The sequence below is a fragment of the Equus asinus genome, chromosome 20 (assembly GCF_041296235.1).
Source record: "Equus asinus isolate D_3611 breed Donkey chromosome 20, EquAss-T2T_v2, whole genome shotgun sequence".
Lineage (NCBI taxonomy): Eukaryota > Metazoa > Chordata > Mammalia > Perissodactyla > Equidae > Equus > Equus asinus.
The window spans coordinates 72,339,519-72,356,504 of record NC_091809.1 but is presented as its reverse complement, the minus strand read 5'-3'; the positions used below and the strand labels follow the sequence as shown (position 1 = coordinate 72,356,504).

Sequence of the window (16,986 nt, the reverse complement as noted above, 5' to 3'; positions counted from 1 at the left end):
GTAGTCATATTTTTGAGAGTGTGGAATGAGTCAGCAATATAGAAAGTTAAGGGATCAGTTATGGAAAGCTGAAGCCCTTTAAGAAATCACAAGACCTGGGTTCCACTCTTCATTTTCCTCTGGTGGCTTTGTGACTGTGGGTAAGTGATTTAACCACTCTTACGTCCCGAACTCCTTCATTAGTAAACTGGGGTTAATAATCTCTATTAAGGAGTGTTGTGTGCATTAACTGAAATAACATATGAGTTGCCTCGCATACATGAGTACAGAGTAGGTGCTCAAAATTTTCACTGAGTTTAAAGACTTTGTCTTCATTTTAGCCTACGCTGCATACAGAAGGTAAAAGGAAAGAAAGGAGTAGTAGATGGCAGGAATAATTGTGATAGGGAATTTATTAAGCAAGTTCAAAGTAGTTATGAGTTACCTTAGTGGAGAAAAGGGAGAGGGAATCCCTGTTAATGGAATCATGTCAACAAGAATCACAGCGGGAATGCAGAGAATGTATTGTGTGGGTGAAGGATACCTTCGTACCAGAACTAGTCAGGTCATGGCAGAACCCGTCAGAGCAGCCTCAGTGAGTCCCCTGGTGTGAAAGCAGATGCAGGATAATACAACAGCAAAGCAGATGAAACACAAGATGCAGTCCAGTATTTGGGAAGCCTTTTTAATGAAAGACTAAGGGAAGGTTTGATGGCAGTATAGTTGATATCAGAAGGTAACTTCATTAGTAAAGAGAGTTTAACAATTTCTGTGTGGTTCTGGTAGCAGTGATTGAGAAATGTCTTTGAAGAGGACACTTAGAAGTACGAAGAGTGATGGTTTACGTAAGGCAGTCCTCTGACTCACTTCTCTTCAGGCCCCCAGTTTTACTCGCTCAGCAGTTTCACATCACCAGATATGTCATATCATTCCAATGACATGAGGGCTGTGGTCGGTGTGCAGTGTTGCCGTCCCCCTTGACTGGAAAAGTCTGCCTCTGTCCTCCAGCTGCAGGGCAGAATTGGATTTCGGAAAAGGTCTTGCTAATCAATTTGCAGATGGAATTAGATGTGGAGCCAGAATATCGCTCTACAAGTTATTGTTATAAAAAGGAAAGAGTTAATGTGTTCCAAGCATGAAGATAATTAATTAACTGCAGTCTGAAAGAGTTATATGAAGACTACTTATTTTGGAACGTGAACTCTTCAAAGAGAAAGAGGAGAACTAAACCCACGTTAGGTTTCACTTGCTTTTGTATATCTAGAGTGAATAATTAGTCCTGGAGTCAACATACCAAATAATTAAAATGTGTGTGTTGAACAGTACTCCTGTCAGCAGAAATGTTTAGTAAACACTAGAGGAATAAGTACTTTACAGCTAAATCACAAAGAACCTGCCTTTGAATTCCCACACCATCTATTTCTATATTTATTTTAAAAACTGAATTTTGAACTCTAATACTATATCATGTTTCTTTTCCAGATGTTCTCTTTCAAATATAATTAAGTCTAAATTCCTGTAACCTGAGCACATTCTCATTATGATTTTTGCTCAAGCACTGACTTCATGGATGATTTATGACCGTTATACTTTACAATAAGTGATTTAAAGCCTCCAAAAGATTTGGCAGAGTATAGAAATAACATATACATATTTTTCATATTTAGTCACAAATATTTACCAGTATGGTTTTTCTGTTCCACAGTCACATATTTTATATGTGTCAAATGGTGAGCAGCAAAGAAAAAAAGTATCTCTTCTTTGCTTCTGTATGTCCAAAAGATGCACATGTTTAGAAACAAGTAGGTAATGTTTTCTCCTTTTTGTTAGAGAATTTTAAGCAGATCTGCACACACACATGTACACATAGGCACACACAGTTTAATCACAGTTTTTTTTGTTTTAATTTCAGATGTAAGCATGGACCAAGGCATAGATGTTGCAAACACTATGAAGATAACTGCATCTCTTATTGCATTAAAGTAAGTATATAAAAGTATCAACTTTATTAATCACAGGGAATATGGATAGAAATAACTTGTTTATTACTACATAATTTCAAAGGAAATGGAAAAGTTGACAATAATTGCTGTTATTCTTTGCATTTGACTGGAAGAATAAGAAATTTGTGGGAAATAGGTAACGATTTAGCTTTTAGCATTCACTTACCAGATCCTTAGTCAAATAATTTTAAAATTAGCTTATTTAAAAATTAGTGTAAAACGTAATGAAATAGAAGAGAAAGTGAAACAACAGCAAAAAAGGCAGATAAATAAAGTCATTAAAATGTATACTTTGTAATGTATGCTCTTTCGAATACCTCCTAGAACAAGGCCCCTGCACTGTGCTGTGTGCTGGTAGATCAGCAGTCACACACATAGACTGGGACAGTGGCATTTGCTTTGGAACTTGTAAAGCTGTTAGTTTTTTAAGGCATGGAGGTAACTGGAGCATGTCCGCAGTTGCTCTACATTAAGAAAGTTAGCTATGCCCGCTGGCGTAAATTCCCCACTCCCTAATATATTAGCGTACCACTGCAGCTCTCCTACCCCGTCCCCCATCCCACGCCTGCATGGCCCATCCCCCATCGCAACCAACTCTGGGAAGGAAGTTGTTTTCATTGCAGTTAGTCTGGCACAGGTGGCACCACCTGCTACAAATTCCTTAGTTTTGGATAGTGCTCTAAGAATTCTGGTGCTTTAGGAAGTTTATGTTCTTTCTTACAACATCTGATCCCCAGTCACTTGATGATGAGAGGAGCAGAGTTGTACAGCACCCCAAAAGACAGCCTCCTGACAGTTCCTCTAGAAGGGAGGGACTGTATCACATCAGTGCTCATGATTGTGAACGCCTGTGGCCTAGTGTTGATGGTGGCATTTGCCCAAGCCAACACTTACCCATAGAGTCCCCAAAGATATGACCAGAGGTGAAAGCAGTAGAGTGTTTTTTCAGTTGTGCAGTGGTTTCTGATACATTCCTTCCAAATCTGATTTCCTGCCCCACTTTTAAAGTGGCAAAAAAAAAAGGCAATGTTGCTGGCAGCCTCAGGGTCCGCCAACTCCCAGAGAGTTGTTATTCCCTCCAACTGGACATCATTCTAATTCAATGGGAAACTTCAGGAGGGGAACTAAAAGGAGTATTCTGATTAAATCAGAGGTATTTGAGAAATTTGGGGGAGGGGAGGTGATATTAAAAAGAAAATTTATGAGGGGCTGACCCCGTGGCTGAGTGGTTAAGTTCGCGCACTCCGCTGCAGGCGGCCCAGTGTTTCATTGGTTCGAATCCTGGGCGTGGACATGGCACTGCTCATCAAACCACGCTGAGGCAGTGTCCCACATGCCACAACTAGAAGGACCCACAATGAAGAATATACAACTATGTACCTGGGGGCTTTGGGGAGAAAAAGGAAAAAAATAAAATCTTTAAAAAAAAAAGAAAATTTATGAGAAAGAATTACTGAGCAATGAAAAAATCTAGTCATTCTTTCAAAACTTGGTAATTTATGTATAAATTGTAACATTATGTCCATGAATGTAAAATCGTTTGGAGACCTGTGGGTGAAGAATACTTACATCACAAATATGGTAAAATATTTTGACAGTGCACCTCGTTATTCCATGGACTCATTTACTCCACCTGGTAAATCACATCCCTGAGTAAATACCATAGGAATTGCATTCCCCTCACCTTACCCGACTCCATTCACACTAACTTTTTTGTGGTTTCTCGTACCTGCCAATCTATTTTGTGGCTTTATGCTTCTGTCCAAACTATCCAAAATGTTTTCTCATGCTAGCTCCTTCTTTTTTGTGTCTATTTAAAGGTCATATCCTCAATAGCTGTCCTATAGCACTCAATCTAATATGGGTTGCCCTGTTCATTTGTCTCCTAGTGCCCTGGTTATTTCCTTCACAACACTTACTGTAATCTGTTATTATTTTATGTTTATTTGTTTACATATTTATTTTGTCTTCTCTGATGAGCGTGGAAACTCCATGTAGGCAAGAACTTTGTGTCCTCTCCACCACTCTATTCCTAGCACCTACTGTAATGGTTGACACCTAAGAGGCATTCAGTGCATGGTTCCTGAATATGTGAAAGGGAGAATGGATGGAAGGATGAATGGATCTCTTGAAAATAGCATGAAGAGATTGAACATGAGTGTGATCCTTGAGTCCTTAGATTAACGTTATAAGGTTTCATTGGCAAGATAAAACATGAACATTTCATGCATTAAACAAATACTACGCAGTTTCAGTTCAGTAAATGCATGGTAATTCATACTAATTGTTTGGGCAGTTTAAATTTAACCAAGTATTAGGTAGTTTCAGGTAAATTGAAGAGTATTTCTTCATAGAAATTCTTTTCTAAAAAAGAAGGCTGCTATCTGGAGTATACAAACTTGACCTTTGGAACTTAGCAGGCAAACACTGCTAAGAATGTAGACATTTTCCCATTCCAGTGGGGATGAGAGAGGAGGAGGATGGGGAGCCAGTGTTACAATGTATTGGTTGAATCATGTATAAAATACTATTCTTTTTGATAACGTTTTGTTTTGTGCTAATTGGCGTTTTTCAGTCTCTCAGTATTAAAGGATATCTAAACTTCATTTTCCCAAATACTGAGATGTTGATTAGTACACCTTAAAGCTACCAATCCCCAGAGACATTTTAGCCTGACGCAGTTGAGCACAGAAATAAAAACCTAGATATAATTATTTCTTTTCATGGGAAATTCTTGTAACCTGAGCGTTTAAAAAGTTGATACCAAAGGCCTAAACAAATAATAAAATTATTTTTCTGTCAAAAGAATTCCTACTTATACTAGTGATTAAGAGGAGTTTTCTGTTAAAATTTCCAAAAGCATTTAACTATTTTTTAGAATTTCATTGTTTTTGTTTCTAAAATTCACTTGTGGTTTAGGTATTATAAGTTTTGATTATTGTCGACACAATGTCAAGAAATGGAAGTTTGGTACATAGACAAGCTTGGCCAGTGCTCATGAAACTTTTTGTCTTTATAAAATCAAAGAAAGTATATTCACTGCAAGATCTCCCCCTATTTTTAAGGTAATTGTTTTAAAATTATTTAAAGTTTTAAGACAATTTTGAAAATGGCTGTAATGTAAACTTGGATTAATTTTTTTTGAGTCCTGTTTTGATTCTGAAACAGTAAAATTTATATCTATCAGACTTCAAAATTTGGTTATAAATCAGAATTTCCTCCCACTTTTCTCTAGGGTTTCATCAGAATGTTCAGCGTGGGATACTTGATCCAGTGCTGCCTCCGAATTCCCTCTGCATTTAGGCATCTGTTTACACAGCCGTCCCGGCTACTTTCTCTCTTCTACAATAAAGAAAACTTTCAGCTTGGAGCTTTTCTGGGCTCTTTTGTTAGTATATACAAGGTAAGGCTTTCAGAAGAGGAAAGAAAAATGGGAAATAAAAAACATGGCTATTGTTAGAATGAAAGATGGCCGTAACTATCATATTTTTTAATGCTTCTTTCTTTTGTATTCATAAATATCTTAACGTCACCAAGTATACACACTATATTGGGAATTGAAGTTGGAGAAATTTCTTCTTTTATGATGTTATTTAATATGCTTGAAAGTATTTGCATTTATACATAATATTAAAGATTTTCGAAGACTCATTTTCTTTTTTCAATAATGTAGGCACTGAGAAAATATGAACTTTCTGATACTTCTAACATCAAAATTGTTATCAGTATGCCTGGTCTATTTGTTTTTCTTAATCATATTTTACGGGTTATTAATTTAAACATACTTCAGGCCTTTCTAGCTGATATCAACACTTAAAGGAATCAGTAAGGATTTTCTGGTTGTAACTTATATAAGCTATGACTTATTTTCCCTCTTCCACTCACTCACTATTCCTACTATACTCTCTCAAATAACCAGAGTTAATATTCCTCCACCCCTTTCCGCACGTGTCTATAAAGTACCTACACACCTAAGCACATATGTAGGGACCATTCATGACACAGTACTCTGCAAATTTGAGTGGTGGCCTTTTGTTTAATGGGAATCGCTAATACAGTAAATCATATTACTGATGTATTTTATTAAACATTTAAAATTTAGATTCTAAATCTAAATTCTAGATGGTAAAATGTGTTAACTAAACTTGACCTGTGTGTGTGTACACACACATACACGTTGCTGTTAAACTTAGAGAAAATTAACTCTGGGGAAATTGAATTCTGGAATTATTTTGGGTAAGATCGTGATGTATCATTTTATGCAAAAGTTTACTTATAAAAGGTCTGGAGAAAATACTTTGAAATGGAAAGGAGGAGAGGAATGACTAGATAAACTACAGTTAATCACTTGTTATGAAATATTGCTAATATTGAAAACATTTTCAATAGAGTTTGACTAACAAGCATTACTAATATCTTTGAATATACAAGAGTTAGGATAGAATGTTGGTAATTATATATTTATATTCATACTCTTTTTCATTTCCCATGTCATAGTGTTTGTATTTATTCTTAATATAAACTCTTAAATGTTTACATGTGAATTATCTCCAACATTTTAGTGCGGGTTGGTTCTTGTCCACCTTCCAGCATATCACAAAGCATGTTTTTGTTTGTTTTCATTTCTATTATTATTTATTTGCTTAGGTAATACAAACTAATAGTATTCAACTAAGAAAAATACAACCAGGTCAGAGGATCTCTTATAGAAAATATTCATACAGTGTGTTCCAAAGCCATACATGATTTAAAAAAAATTATCAGTGCAGTTAGTATCTTCATAAGAAGGTAATTAAGAGAAGGACAGGCAAACAAACCTTATTTTTTCTATGTCTTGTTGGTGAACTGACGTTTTTTCATTTTGTTATTTTCCTCTTTGTTCCTAGTAATATTCCCTGTTCTGAAGTCTACTATGTCTGATGTTAACTTAGCTACTCCAACTTTCTTTTGATTATATTTGGTGGTAGATTCTTTCCAGCCTTTTACTTTAATATTTCTGAGTCTTCAGTTTAAAGGTTGGTTTCTTTTAGACCACATATAGTTGGTTCTAGCTTTTTTTATCCAATTTGGTAATCTGTCTTTTAATTGGTACGTTGAGACTATTTATGTTTAATGTGGTCATTGGTATGATTGAGTTTAAAGCTCCCTTCTTGCTACTTGTTTTCTGTTTGTTCCATGTTTCTCTTTGTTGCTCTTTCTTTTTTTCTTTTTCTGCCTCCTTCTGGATTTTTTTTTTTTTTTTGGTATTTTTTTATATAGTCCTGATTTATTTTTTATTTTTATTAATTTTTTATATGTTTTTGTAGTCTGTCTTCACTGTGGCTTATTATTTATACCCCTTTTTTAAATTTAGAGATTGCTTTAACATTTATAATAAACATTTTTAATCTACTAGTGTTTTCAAACTGTATTATACCACTTCATTTATAATGTAAGAGTCTTATAGCACTATACTTCTAATTCCTCCTTCCTGTCCTTTGTGCTATGCATTTATCTTTTTATATCTTACAAATTCCACAATATATTGTTATTATTTCTGTTTTGGACCAGGAGTCAGAAAACTTTTTCTATAAAGGGCCAGATAGTAAATATTTGAAGCTTTGTGGACCATACGGTCTCTGTCACAACTACTCAGTTGTGCTGTTGTAGTGTGAAATCAGCCATAGACAATACAATAAATGAACGAGCATGGCTGTGGTCCAATAAAACTTTGCCACGTTGTAGTTAGAATTTCATATAATTTTCATGTCATAAAATATTATTCTTTTATTTATTTTAATGCATTTAGAAGTATAAAAAACATTCGTAGCTTGTGAGCCGTATAAAAACAGGTGGCAGGTCAGATTTGGCTAGTGGGTCATAGTTTTCTGACCACTGCTTTAGAAAGTTAATTCATTTTTACAGCAATTAAAGATAAAAAAAAAAGTGTCTTCTAAATTTATCTTTATGTTCCTATTTCCAGAGCTGTTCGTTTCTTTTTATAGATCCAGATTTTTATCTGGTGTCATATTCCTTCTGCTGCAGAGCTGTCTTTAACATTTCTGGTAATGCAAGTCTTCAGGTGATGAATTTTCTCAGCTTTTATCTGAGAAAGTCTTTGTTTCACCTTCATATTCAAAAATATTTTCGGGGGATATAGAATGCTGGCTTGACAGATTTGTAGGTTTTCTAGCTTTCTCTCTTTGTTAGAGTGGGAGTGATACTTTTCCCAGCATTCCACATCTAGGCAAAAGTAGAATTTATGTATTCATTTTTAAAAATCATTACAATAAAAATATTATGCATAATTTCTTAATAGAGTCTATCCAAACAATAACTTTATGACAGGTTATTGCTCATAAGTTCCCTAATCTTGTGTCCAGTTTGACTTAGATAAGATCACTGATTTGCTTCCAAGGTCAGCTAGTGACTCAGTCACTACAGATGTTACTTGCATTTTTTTCTAGAAATGAAACAACTGAAGTCCTTGTATTTTCTTCTTGATACAGGGAACTAGTTGCTTCCTGCGCTGGGTCAGAAACCTGGATGATGAACTGCATGCTATTATAGCTGGTAAAGCAATGATAAAAAAAAAAGAATTATTATTATTGCATCAATCAGTGGTAGGAATGAATCAGAAATAGTTTCCAAATTCGTCTGATTTCTGTGTATCTTCCTGTCTCTGTAACAGAATCCTATCAAAGCACTAGTCCAAACATTTTGTATTTTTGAACTTTCATATATCAAGGCACTCTTGCCATCTGGTGTTTTGAGTTGGTGATATAATAACTTGGGTATCTGCCCTGCCATAGGCCAGAAATCCTAGGGAATGTGTCACAAACGAACATAGAGACTTAAAAGATTGTATAAGTGACTATGGAAGTGCAATTAGATTTCTTAAAATATTCTGTTTTTAACACTGGTAAGTGACATATATTTTAATATAGTTTTTAGTTTTTAGAAACTTAAATAATTTTGTAAAAATAAAAACTAAAGAACATTTTCTATAAGTGCAATATATGTATTACTTAAGTTAAATAGACAATTCTCAGATATTTATTAGTAGTGTTCCTACTATTAGTATTCCAGGCTTGGTTTTCCATTTATAGAATGAAGGCAGTACCACAGAGAGAATTGTGATGCTAGTGCTAACAGCAATTTGAGCTGTTAGGAGAATAGATGAATAAATATTTCAACTTAAAATCAGAAATGATACCAATAGCCTTTAAAAAATTATTTTTGCAAATCATTACATTTGGCAAGACCACTAATATTTTTTAAAGTTAAATTTAGAATGTAAAATTTCTTATAATGTGTATATCAGAACTATGTGTTCCTAACTCTGAAGGTCAATTTTTTAAGTTGAAAATATGTGGTAATAAGAGCTCACCCCATCTAACGTCAAGTATGTTACTGTCCTTGATTTTGTTGTAACAAAAGGCAGTGCTACAAAGCAATTCTTTTTAAGAGAATTAGCATTTTCGAATGACTTCATAACAAAATAATACTTCTAGATCTGATCAGTTTTGCCTTATTTGTTGTTTCAGGATTTTTGGCAGGAGTATCAATGATGTTTTATAAAAGCACAACAATTTCCATGTATTTAGCTTCCAAATTGGTGGAGGTAAGCAAATATCTTTCTGTATGTACAGTTCTAAATGATATAGAGCTTTCCAGCTGCTTTAGCAGCAAATATATATCCTAATTACAAAAGCAAATTCTAATCCTATAAAAGTATTTACAAAGTCAGTTCCCCTATTTCCTCTTCTTTCTTTATGTGTGTTATTTTCAAATAGACACAAGTATAGAAAGAGTAATGTAATTAACTCTCATGCACCCATGATACAGCTTCAACAGTCAACAGCATTTGGCTAATCACGTTTCATCTATACTCTCCCAACCCCAAAGTACTGAATAATTTTAAAGCAGATCCCAGACATCATATCACTTCATCCATAAATGACTCAGGATAAAGACTCCTTAAAGACTAAGGCTAAAGGATAAAGACTCCTTAAAAATAAACAAACAAGGGGCTGGCCCCATGGCCGAGTGGTTAAGTTCACGCACTCCGCTGCAGGCGACCCAGGATTTCGTTGGTTCCAATCCTGGGCATGGACATGGCACTGCTCATCAAACCATGCTGAGGCAGTGTTCCACATGCCACAACTAGAAGGACCCACAACGAAGAATATACAACTATGTACCCGGGGGCTTTGGGGAGAAAAAGGAAAAAAATAAAATCTTAAAAAAAAATAAATCAACAATACCACCAAAGTATAATCAAAATACCATTATCATACATTAAAAAAACCCTAGTAATTATTTAATATTATCATGTTTTCACTAATGGTCTCACAAATGTCTTTTTGCAGTCTGTGTGTTTTAATTGGGATCCAAAGTCTTTTTTATTTTATAACAGTTGCCACCCACCCCACCCCCACTTCTTTCTTTCCTTACCATTCGTTTGTTGAAGGTCTAGGTCATTAGTTCTGTGGAACCTCCCACGTGCTGGATTTTGCCGATTGCATCCTCACTGGTGGTGTTAACATGTTTCTTTAACTTATGTATTTCCTGTAAACTGTTAATTAGATCTGGAGACTTAAGCAAATTCAGGTTCAAATTTTTCTTTAAGGAGGTGGTGGAAATACTTTACATTTACTTCCTGTGTGAATTCCTATCGCATCACATTCAGGAAGGACAAAAATATCTGGTTGTCTCTCTTTTTGTGAAGCTAAAATTGATCAGTGGGCTCAGTGTTGACAGAGCCAACATAAGGTTCCCTGTTAGTCTTTTACCTAATTGTTTTATTAGCCATTAATGATCATTACCAGCATTAATTATATGATTAAAGTTTATGAAATGGTCATAATCTAATATTGTTGTTTCTTCTGCATTTGTTAGTGAGAATTCTTCTAAAAAAAGCTTTTCCTTTTCAGCTGTTTGGTTACTCTGAAATAGTTTGTTCACAATGTCATAATAAAATGCTTTATTACGTCCCTTTATTTACCAGTGTTCAGCATGCGTTAGTCCCTAGCATCCTGCGAAGTTGACCTAGAAGTCTTTCTTTTCAAGTGTCCTTCTGAAGACATAGATTTTAACGTACTTGATTTGTTTCAATCCATTGCAGTCATTATGCTCAAATTGCCCCCTCTCTGGCCATGAGAGTCTCTTCAAGTTGACATCTGTTTCTTTCTGACATAATGTCAGTATTTTTGGTGGCTTTCTTGCTCTGTGATAGAGCAAGATATTCCAGGCTCATCTGGGACATTTCCTACCCTAGACATAGAATTAGTCTTTTCTCCAATGGCCCCCTACTTTCTTTTGGTGGGAAATGGTAGTTAGAGACTTCAGTTTGGGGTCTAAAAGTTTTTTTGTTCCCAAGTTAGCCATTATTTCCTGGCCTTTCCAGTGAACAGATGTAAAGAATCCTTTTTTACCCCTTTCTTTTTAGAGAAAGAGAAAATTGTTAGGAACATATTGATATTTCTAACTCAAAGTTAAGATTATAGATTTTATTTAACTTGTTTGATCTTTAAAAAGTTTTATCTCACTGAAAATCTGTGTCCCTAATGACATTAAGACAATTACAGATTTGCCTTCTCCAAATGTGTGTGTGTGTGTGAGCATGTGACAGAGAAAGAGAGTTTGATTTTTTTCTCAGCGCCAATTGGAAGCTGTTGGAGAGTTTTAAGCATGGAAATGACGTGATTTAATTCACATTTTAAGAAGAACATTCTGGCTATTATATAGAGAATAGATTAGAGGCAAGGCTGGAAGCTGTGAGAACAGTTAGTCTTAGGCAGGAGATGGTGGCTTGTGCCAGGATAGTCACAATAGACGTGGAGAGAAGTATACAGATTTGGTCTATGCGTGGGAGGTAGTGTTGACAAGACTTGCTAATGGAGAGGAAAATGGGAGTGAGAGAAAGAAAATAACCCCCAGCTAGCAAAAATATATTCTTTGACACGGGGGGAATCCAATATTGAAGTCTAGTTTGTAAAATGTCTGTTTTACAGTGCTTTCCTAAATGGCTGGAGTTTTTTAAGCCAAGCGATGGTGTCACTCTGTTTCTTGTCTCAGTGGGCCATGTCTGATCTTGGCAAAAGAAACTGGTATATAAAGTATGCTGATGAGAATGTGTTTAGATATAGGAAATTAGAAATTTAAGCTTACCATGTCCTTTGTGGAATTAGTGATTATGGTGTAACAGGCAATCATTTTCCTATGATTTAAGTTCATTTTATATTAAAATGGTGTATATATGCTGAATATTAAATAAAAATCAGCTGTATAGACAACTTTTTTGTTGGAAAAAATTATTTCCAAGATATATTTATTATCTATTATAATTATTCCCATTACTGTGCTAGATGCTAGTAAGCATGTAGAAGTATAGGATATGATTCCCACCCTTCATTCACTTAGAATCTGGTTCTATAGATATATTTTATTATAAGAAATAATTAGGAACACAATCCATATATCAAGAGATAGCTGTTTCACATAACATTTCTATGATGCCATTCTACTGCATCTGAATTTCGTTTTTGTTAACATGAATACACTAGAATATATACCTTGTAATATACTGTCATATTATTTTCAAAATAATCGCCCATGTTTATCTTGTTTCCCAAGTAGATTGTAACTCCTTGTACATATCTGACAGATTGATGTTAATTTTATATTAAAATGCTATATTAATAGGTAATAAATGTTAAATAAAAATAAGCTGTATAGACAAATTTTTTCTTGGAGAAAGTTATGTTCTTTATTTCATGGACCACCCATATTCTTCTTGAACCTCCATCCACCTTATTGTAACACCATTTTCTCTTTGTCTTCTTTCCACTTTTCTTACTAGTTTTACTTTAGGTTTCCCATGTTCCAGAAAACCCATTTCTCTGAATTATCTCTTGTTCTATCCGCATAAATTTACTGGCAGTTCCCCATATGTATCATGTACTTTCACCCTGCTTGTTACCCCTGCATTTTTTCTCCTATCTATTTGTTGATCCTAGGCCTCTTATAAGGCAGCATTATTAAAACCGTGGTCAGCAGACTTGTGCTAGTCCATGTATTTGTTACCAGTTCACAAGAAGATAAATATAGAAACTGAGAGGAAGCACTTCAAAACTTTTATAGCAACTTCACAGAGTAATTTATCTTTTGAATATAATAGTGAAAATTTCATTCAATTTTGTGTTTTTAAAATTTATTTTTCTAGTAATTTATTTTTATTATAAAAGTATCAAACCATGAAAATTGGAAAAGAAAAAGAAAAAAAGTGGTTCTTCACCGCAGATAGTTTGAGAGGTGCTACTCAAATGTAGTCATTTCTTTTTTCTTTTCTTTTTCCTGAGAAAGATTGACCCTGACCCAACATCCATACCAATCTTGCTCTATTTTATATATGAGATGCATGCCACAACATGGCTTGATAAGTGGTGTGTAGGTCCATGCCCGGGATCTGAACCTGTGAACCCTGGGCCTCCAAAGCAGGGTGTGCAAACTTAACCACTACACCACCAGGCCGGCCCCCAAATGTAGTCATTTCTGAAATTCTCCTTGGTCCTTTGTCCTGGACAGAGTCATTGCTCCCTTTTCTGGGGAGCCAAAATATATATATATATTATAAATGTATAAATAAACATATATGCACATATGATAAACGTGTGTGTGTATATATATATATACATCTAGTGAGGCTATATCTATATCTAGATATCTTACAGCTTCATTAGAATGCATCAGTTATTTCTGTTATGCATTGTTGTTTTATTCCCTTTTAAGTCCCTGGCTCCTAGTATGGTCCCTAGCATATAGTTAGCACTGTTGAGTGTTTAATGAAAGAGTGAACAGATCTAACAGGAAAGGGAGACCCGGGTTTTGTACGAAAAGTATTGAAGACTAGATGACATAAATGAGGTAGAAATAAAATGTTACTGAATCTCGCAGAAGAGTATTATTACTGGCATCTGGGGTTTGGGTGAGGGAATGAGGGAAAGGAAATGAGTGACACTTAACGCTGTTGTGGAAGATGTAACCTGTGATTTGAGCTCTGAAAGGACTGTTAGGATTTTGAAAGGTAGAAAAAATAGTTGTAGATAGGGAGCATACAACTCTACTATATTGTCAATGCTATTTAAAGTTGTTACTTTATAAGTCTTGCGTTATGCTTGTTTTGCAGACAATGTATTTCAAAGGCATTGAAGCAGGAAAGGTTCCCTATTTTCCCCATGCGGATACTATCATCTATTCCATCTCTACAGCAATTTGCTTCCAGGCAGTAAGTATAGCTTTTTGAAATGTGAAGTAGAATTATTTCAGTTTCTAATGTACATTAAACCAGTGAGGGAAATATAAAGGCCTGGGACATTTCTATTTATTACATTGTATGCTTTTTTTTTTTTTTTTTTTAAACTTGGATAGCTTGCAAGTTTCAAATCACTAAACATGTCAGGTCATATTTTATGAACATACCAATTTTTTGGTTTCAACAGAGTGCAATTTTTATAGGTAAATTATTACTCTAGTACCCCAGCTAGAATGCTCCAATTTCATTATCCTTCTGGAGAAGAGATACCAACGGCATAAATAAGAATAATTGCATTTCCTCAGTATTATTCAGGCAGTGAGGGTGGGGGGGAATCCAGTTTAATAGAAGCACAGCTCAATCTCTTTAAATTCTGTATTTGTCAATATTGATGTTAATGGTTTTAGAATTGTTGCAAGTTTTTGGGACAGCTTTTATTTGCTCTTTCTTATAGTAATGCTGGTTGATAAACTTATTATAATTAGTGTAGTACCAGCTATCTGATGGATAGTCAGTAAATGCTTCCTAATAATAATGACTGTTAACTCAATTATGATTTCATAAGCAGTATTCCTATTGAAGGCATATTTACAGATATTCTTGACAGTTATCAACTTAAACATAAATACATGTTTTCTTATTATTGTCATCGCTGTCCTTATTAAAATATAATGAGCAATAAAAAAGAGATAAAACTACTCTACTGCCTTAGACTGCTGGTAATATCTGCCATTTAGTGAAAGAAATCTCAAATTGAATACTCTCATCTTAGGCTGTCATGGAAGTTCAGACCTTGCGACCATCTTACTGGAAGTTCCTTTTAAGGCTCACCAAGGGCAAGTAAGTGGCTGAGATGCATTAGCTGATCATAGAAAACAAGCGATTTCTATAAAGACGATTTTCAATCTTTTTATCTCTTTGAGGGAATATTCTTTCAGTGGTAAAGTAGGTATCTAGGTAGAAATCATTTTTGACCAACTTGAGAGTAACGTGGGGCCTTCTTTTAGTGAACATTATATTGACAGTCTTTTCCCTATAATATTTTAGATATTTTAAGTGTTCTAGATTAATATTGTGTTGATTTACTAACTGCTGATTAGTGGCTACATAACATATTTAAGTCTGCTTTTTAAATCTTTGATCTCTTCTTTTTAATTAAAAATGTAAAACAGATTCATTAGAGACGATGCCTAAATAATTGCCTGATTTCCATTTTGGAAAAATAATCATATTCTGTCACCTGATATTGTAAGCATACACTCCTCTGCCTTGACTTTCATGTTCTTTATTGTTGTCACCATTTCCTGATCTTAATTTAATTCTTTGGGAGCAGCTTGACCCAATAGAAAGACCATGGGCTCTGGAGTAGGCAGGCCTAGCTTTGACTCCAGCTGTCGTCCCTTTAGCTGTGTTATTGTGGGAAAGTTGTTCATGCTCATGAGCCTTAGTTTCTTTTCTCTCTACAATGAAACAATAATGTGTAGTTTGTATGGTTGTGAGAAAGTTGAGATATTTGTGGTAACACAGCATTTATTTATTTATTTATTTTTTAAACACTTTTGGATTTTTTTTTTTTGAGGAAGATTAGCCCTGAGCTAACTACTGCCAATCCTCCTCTTTTTGCTGAGGAAGACCAGCCCTGAGCTAACATCCATGCCCATCTTCCTCCACTCTATACGTGGGACACCTGCCACAGCATGGCTTTTTGCCAAGCAGTGCCATGTCCACACCTGGGATCAGAACCGGTGAACCCTGGGTCGCCGATAAGCAGAACATGCAAACTTAACCGCTGCGGCACCAGCTGGCCCCCAACACAGCATTTAGTAGGCACTCAGTTGTTGCAACTGCTATTAACATACTGTCATTAATAGTAATAATAGCAAACAGTTGTATAGTGCTTACAATGTCCCAGTTGTGGTTTTAAGATACACACATACACGCAAACACACGTATACATACATATGTGTTTAATCCTTCAAATAGCTCTATAAAATAGGTACTGTTAATACCTCGGTTTTACCTATGGGAAAACTGAGATGCACAGAAAGATTAGATAGCTTGCCAGAGTCACATAGCTAGTAAATGATGGAGATGCAATATGAGCCAGGCAGTCTGGCTTCAGAATTCTTTCTTTTAGCCATGACAGTGTATATCCTTTATATTATAATAATTCAAACATTTATTTCTTTGTCATTTAGTTTCTGCACATTAATGATATAACCAGTTGATTATTTTGGAAAGGAACTTATTTTGGAAAGGAACTTAAAATCACATTTATTGGCTCCTGGAATAATGATATTGGCCAATGACTCAGAATAATTTCACTCTGCTGTCTTCTCCAGAGAGGAAATGCTTTTGATCAGGCACAGAGTCACAGAAAGTCCATCCTGCACATTAGCTAAATATGTGTCTTTTGAAAATTTGGTCTCTCAGGTTAGGTGATAGATAAAATGAGGATGTGTTTTTACTCTGTTGTGTCTATTAGAAATCTGAAAACATATATTCTGTTTGCTTTTTAATCATTAAATATTTGCATGTTTGGGTGTGTTTTCTGTTGATTGTGAGACATTAAGACGTCAATTATGAGAGAAGTTACATTTAGTACCTTTGCCTCATTGGTAAATGTTAGCTCATTCATTGTTTAGTTTTTTGTGATTTCATTCATCAGAAAAATTGTAATGGATCTATTTTTCTATTTGACACAATGGA

At 34.9% G+C, this 16,986-nt stretch overlaps 1 protein-coding gene across 2 annotated transcripts in view; it reads left to right on the top strand.

The window, feature by feature from the left end:
• TMEM135 (transmembrane protein 135) overlaps window positions 1-16,986 on the top strand; it is a 232,399-nt gene that overhangs the window by 213,385 nt on the left and 2,028 nt on the right. For both annotated transcript variants that reach the window (XM_014868015.3, XM_070490477.1), the window contains 6 exons: window positions 1,892-1,961; window positions 5,218-5,385; window positions 8,471-8,534; window positions 9,509-9,585; window positions 14,152-14,250; window positions 15,050-15,117. In XM_014868015.3, the coding sequence (XP_014723501.3) occupies window positions 1,892-1,961; window positions 5,218-5,385; window positions 8,471-8,534; window positions 9,509-9,585; window positions 14,152-14,250; window positions 15,050-15,117 (546 nt within the window). The remainder of the gene's footprint in view (window positions 1-1,891; window positions 1,962-5,217; window positions 5,386-8,470; window positions 8,535-9,508; window positions 9,586-14,151; window positions 14,251-15,049; window positions 15,118-16,986) is intronic.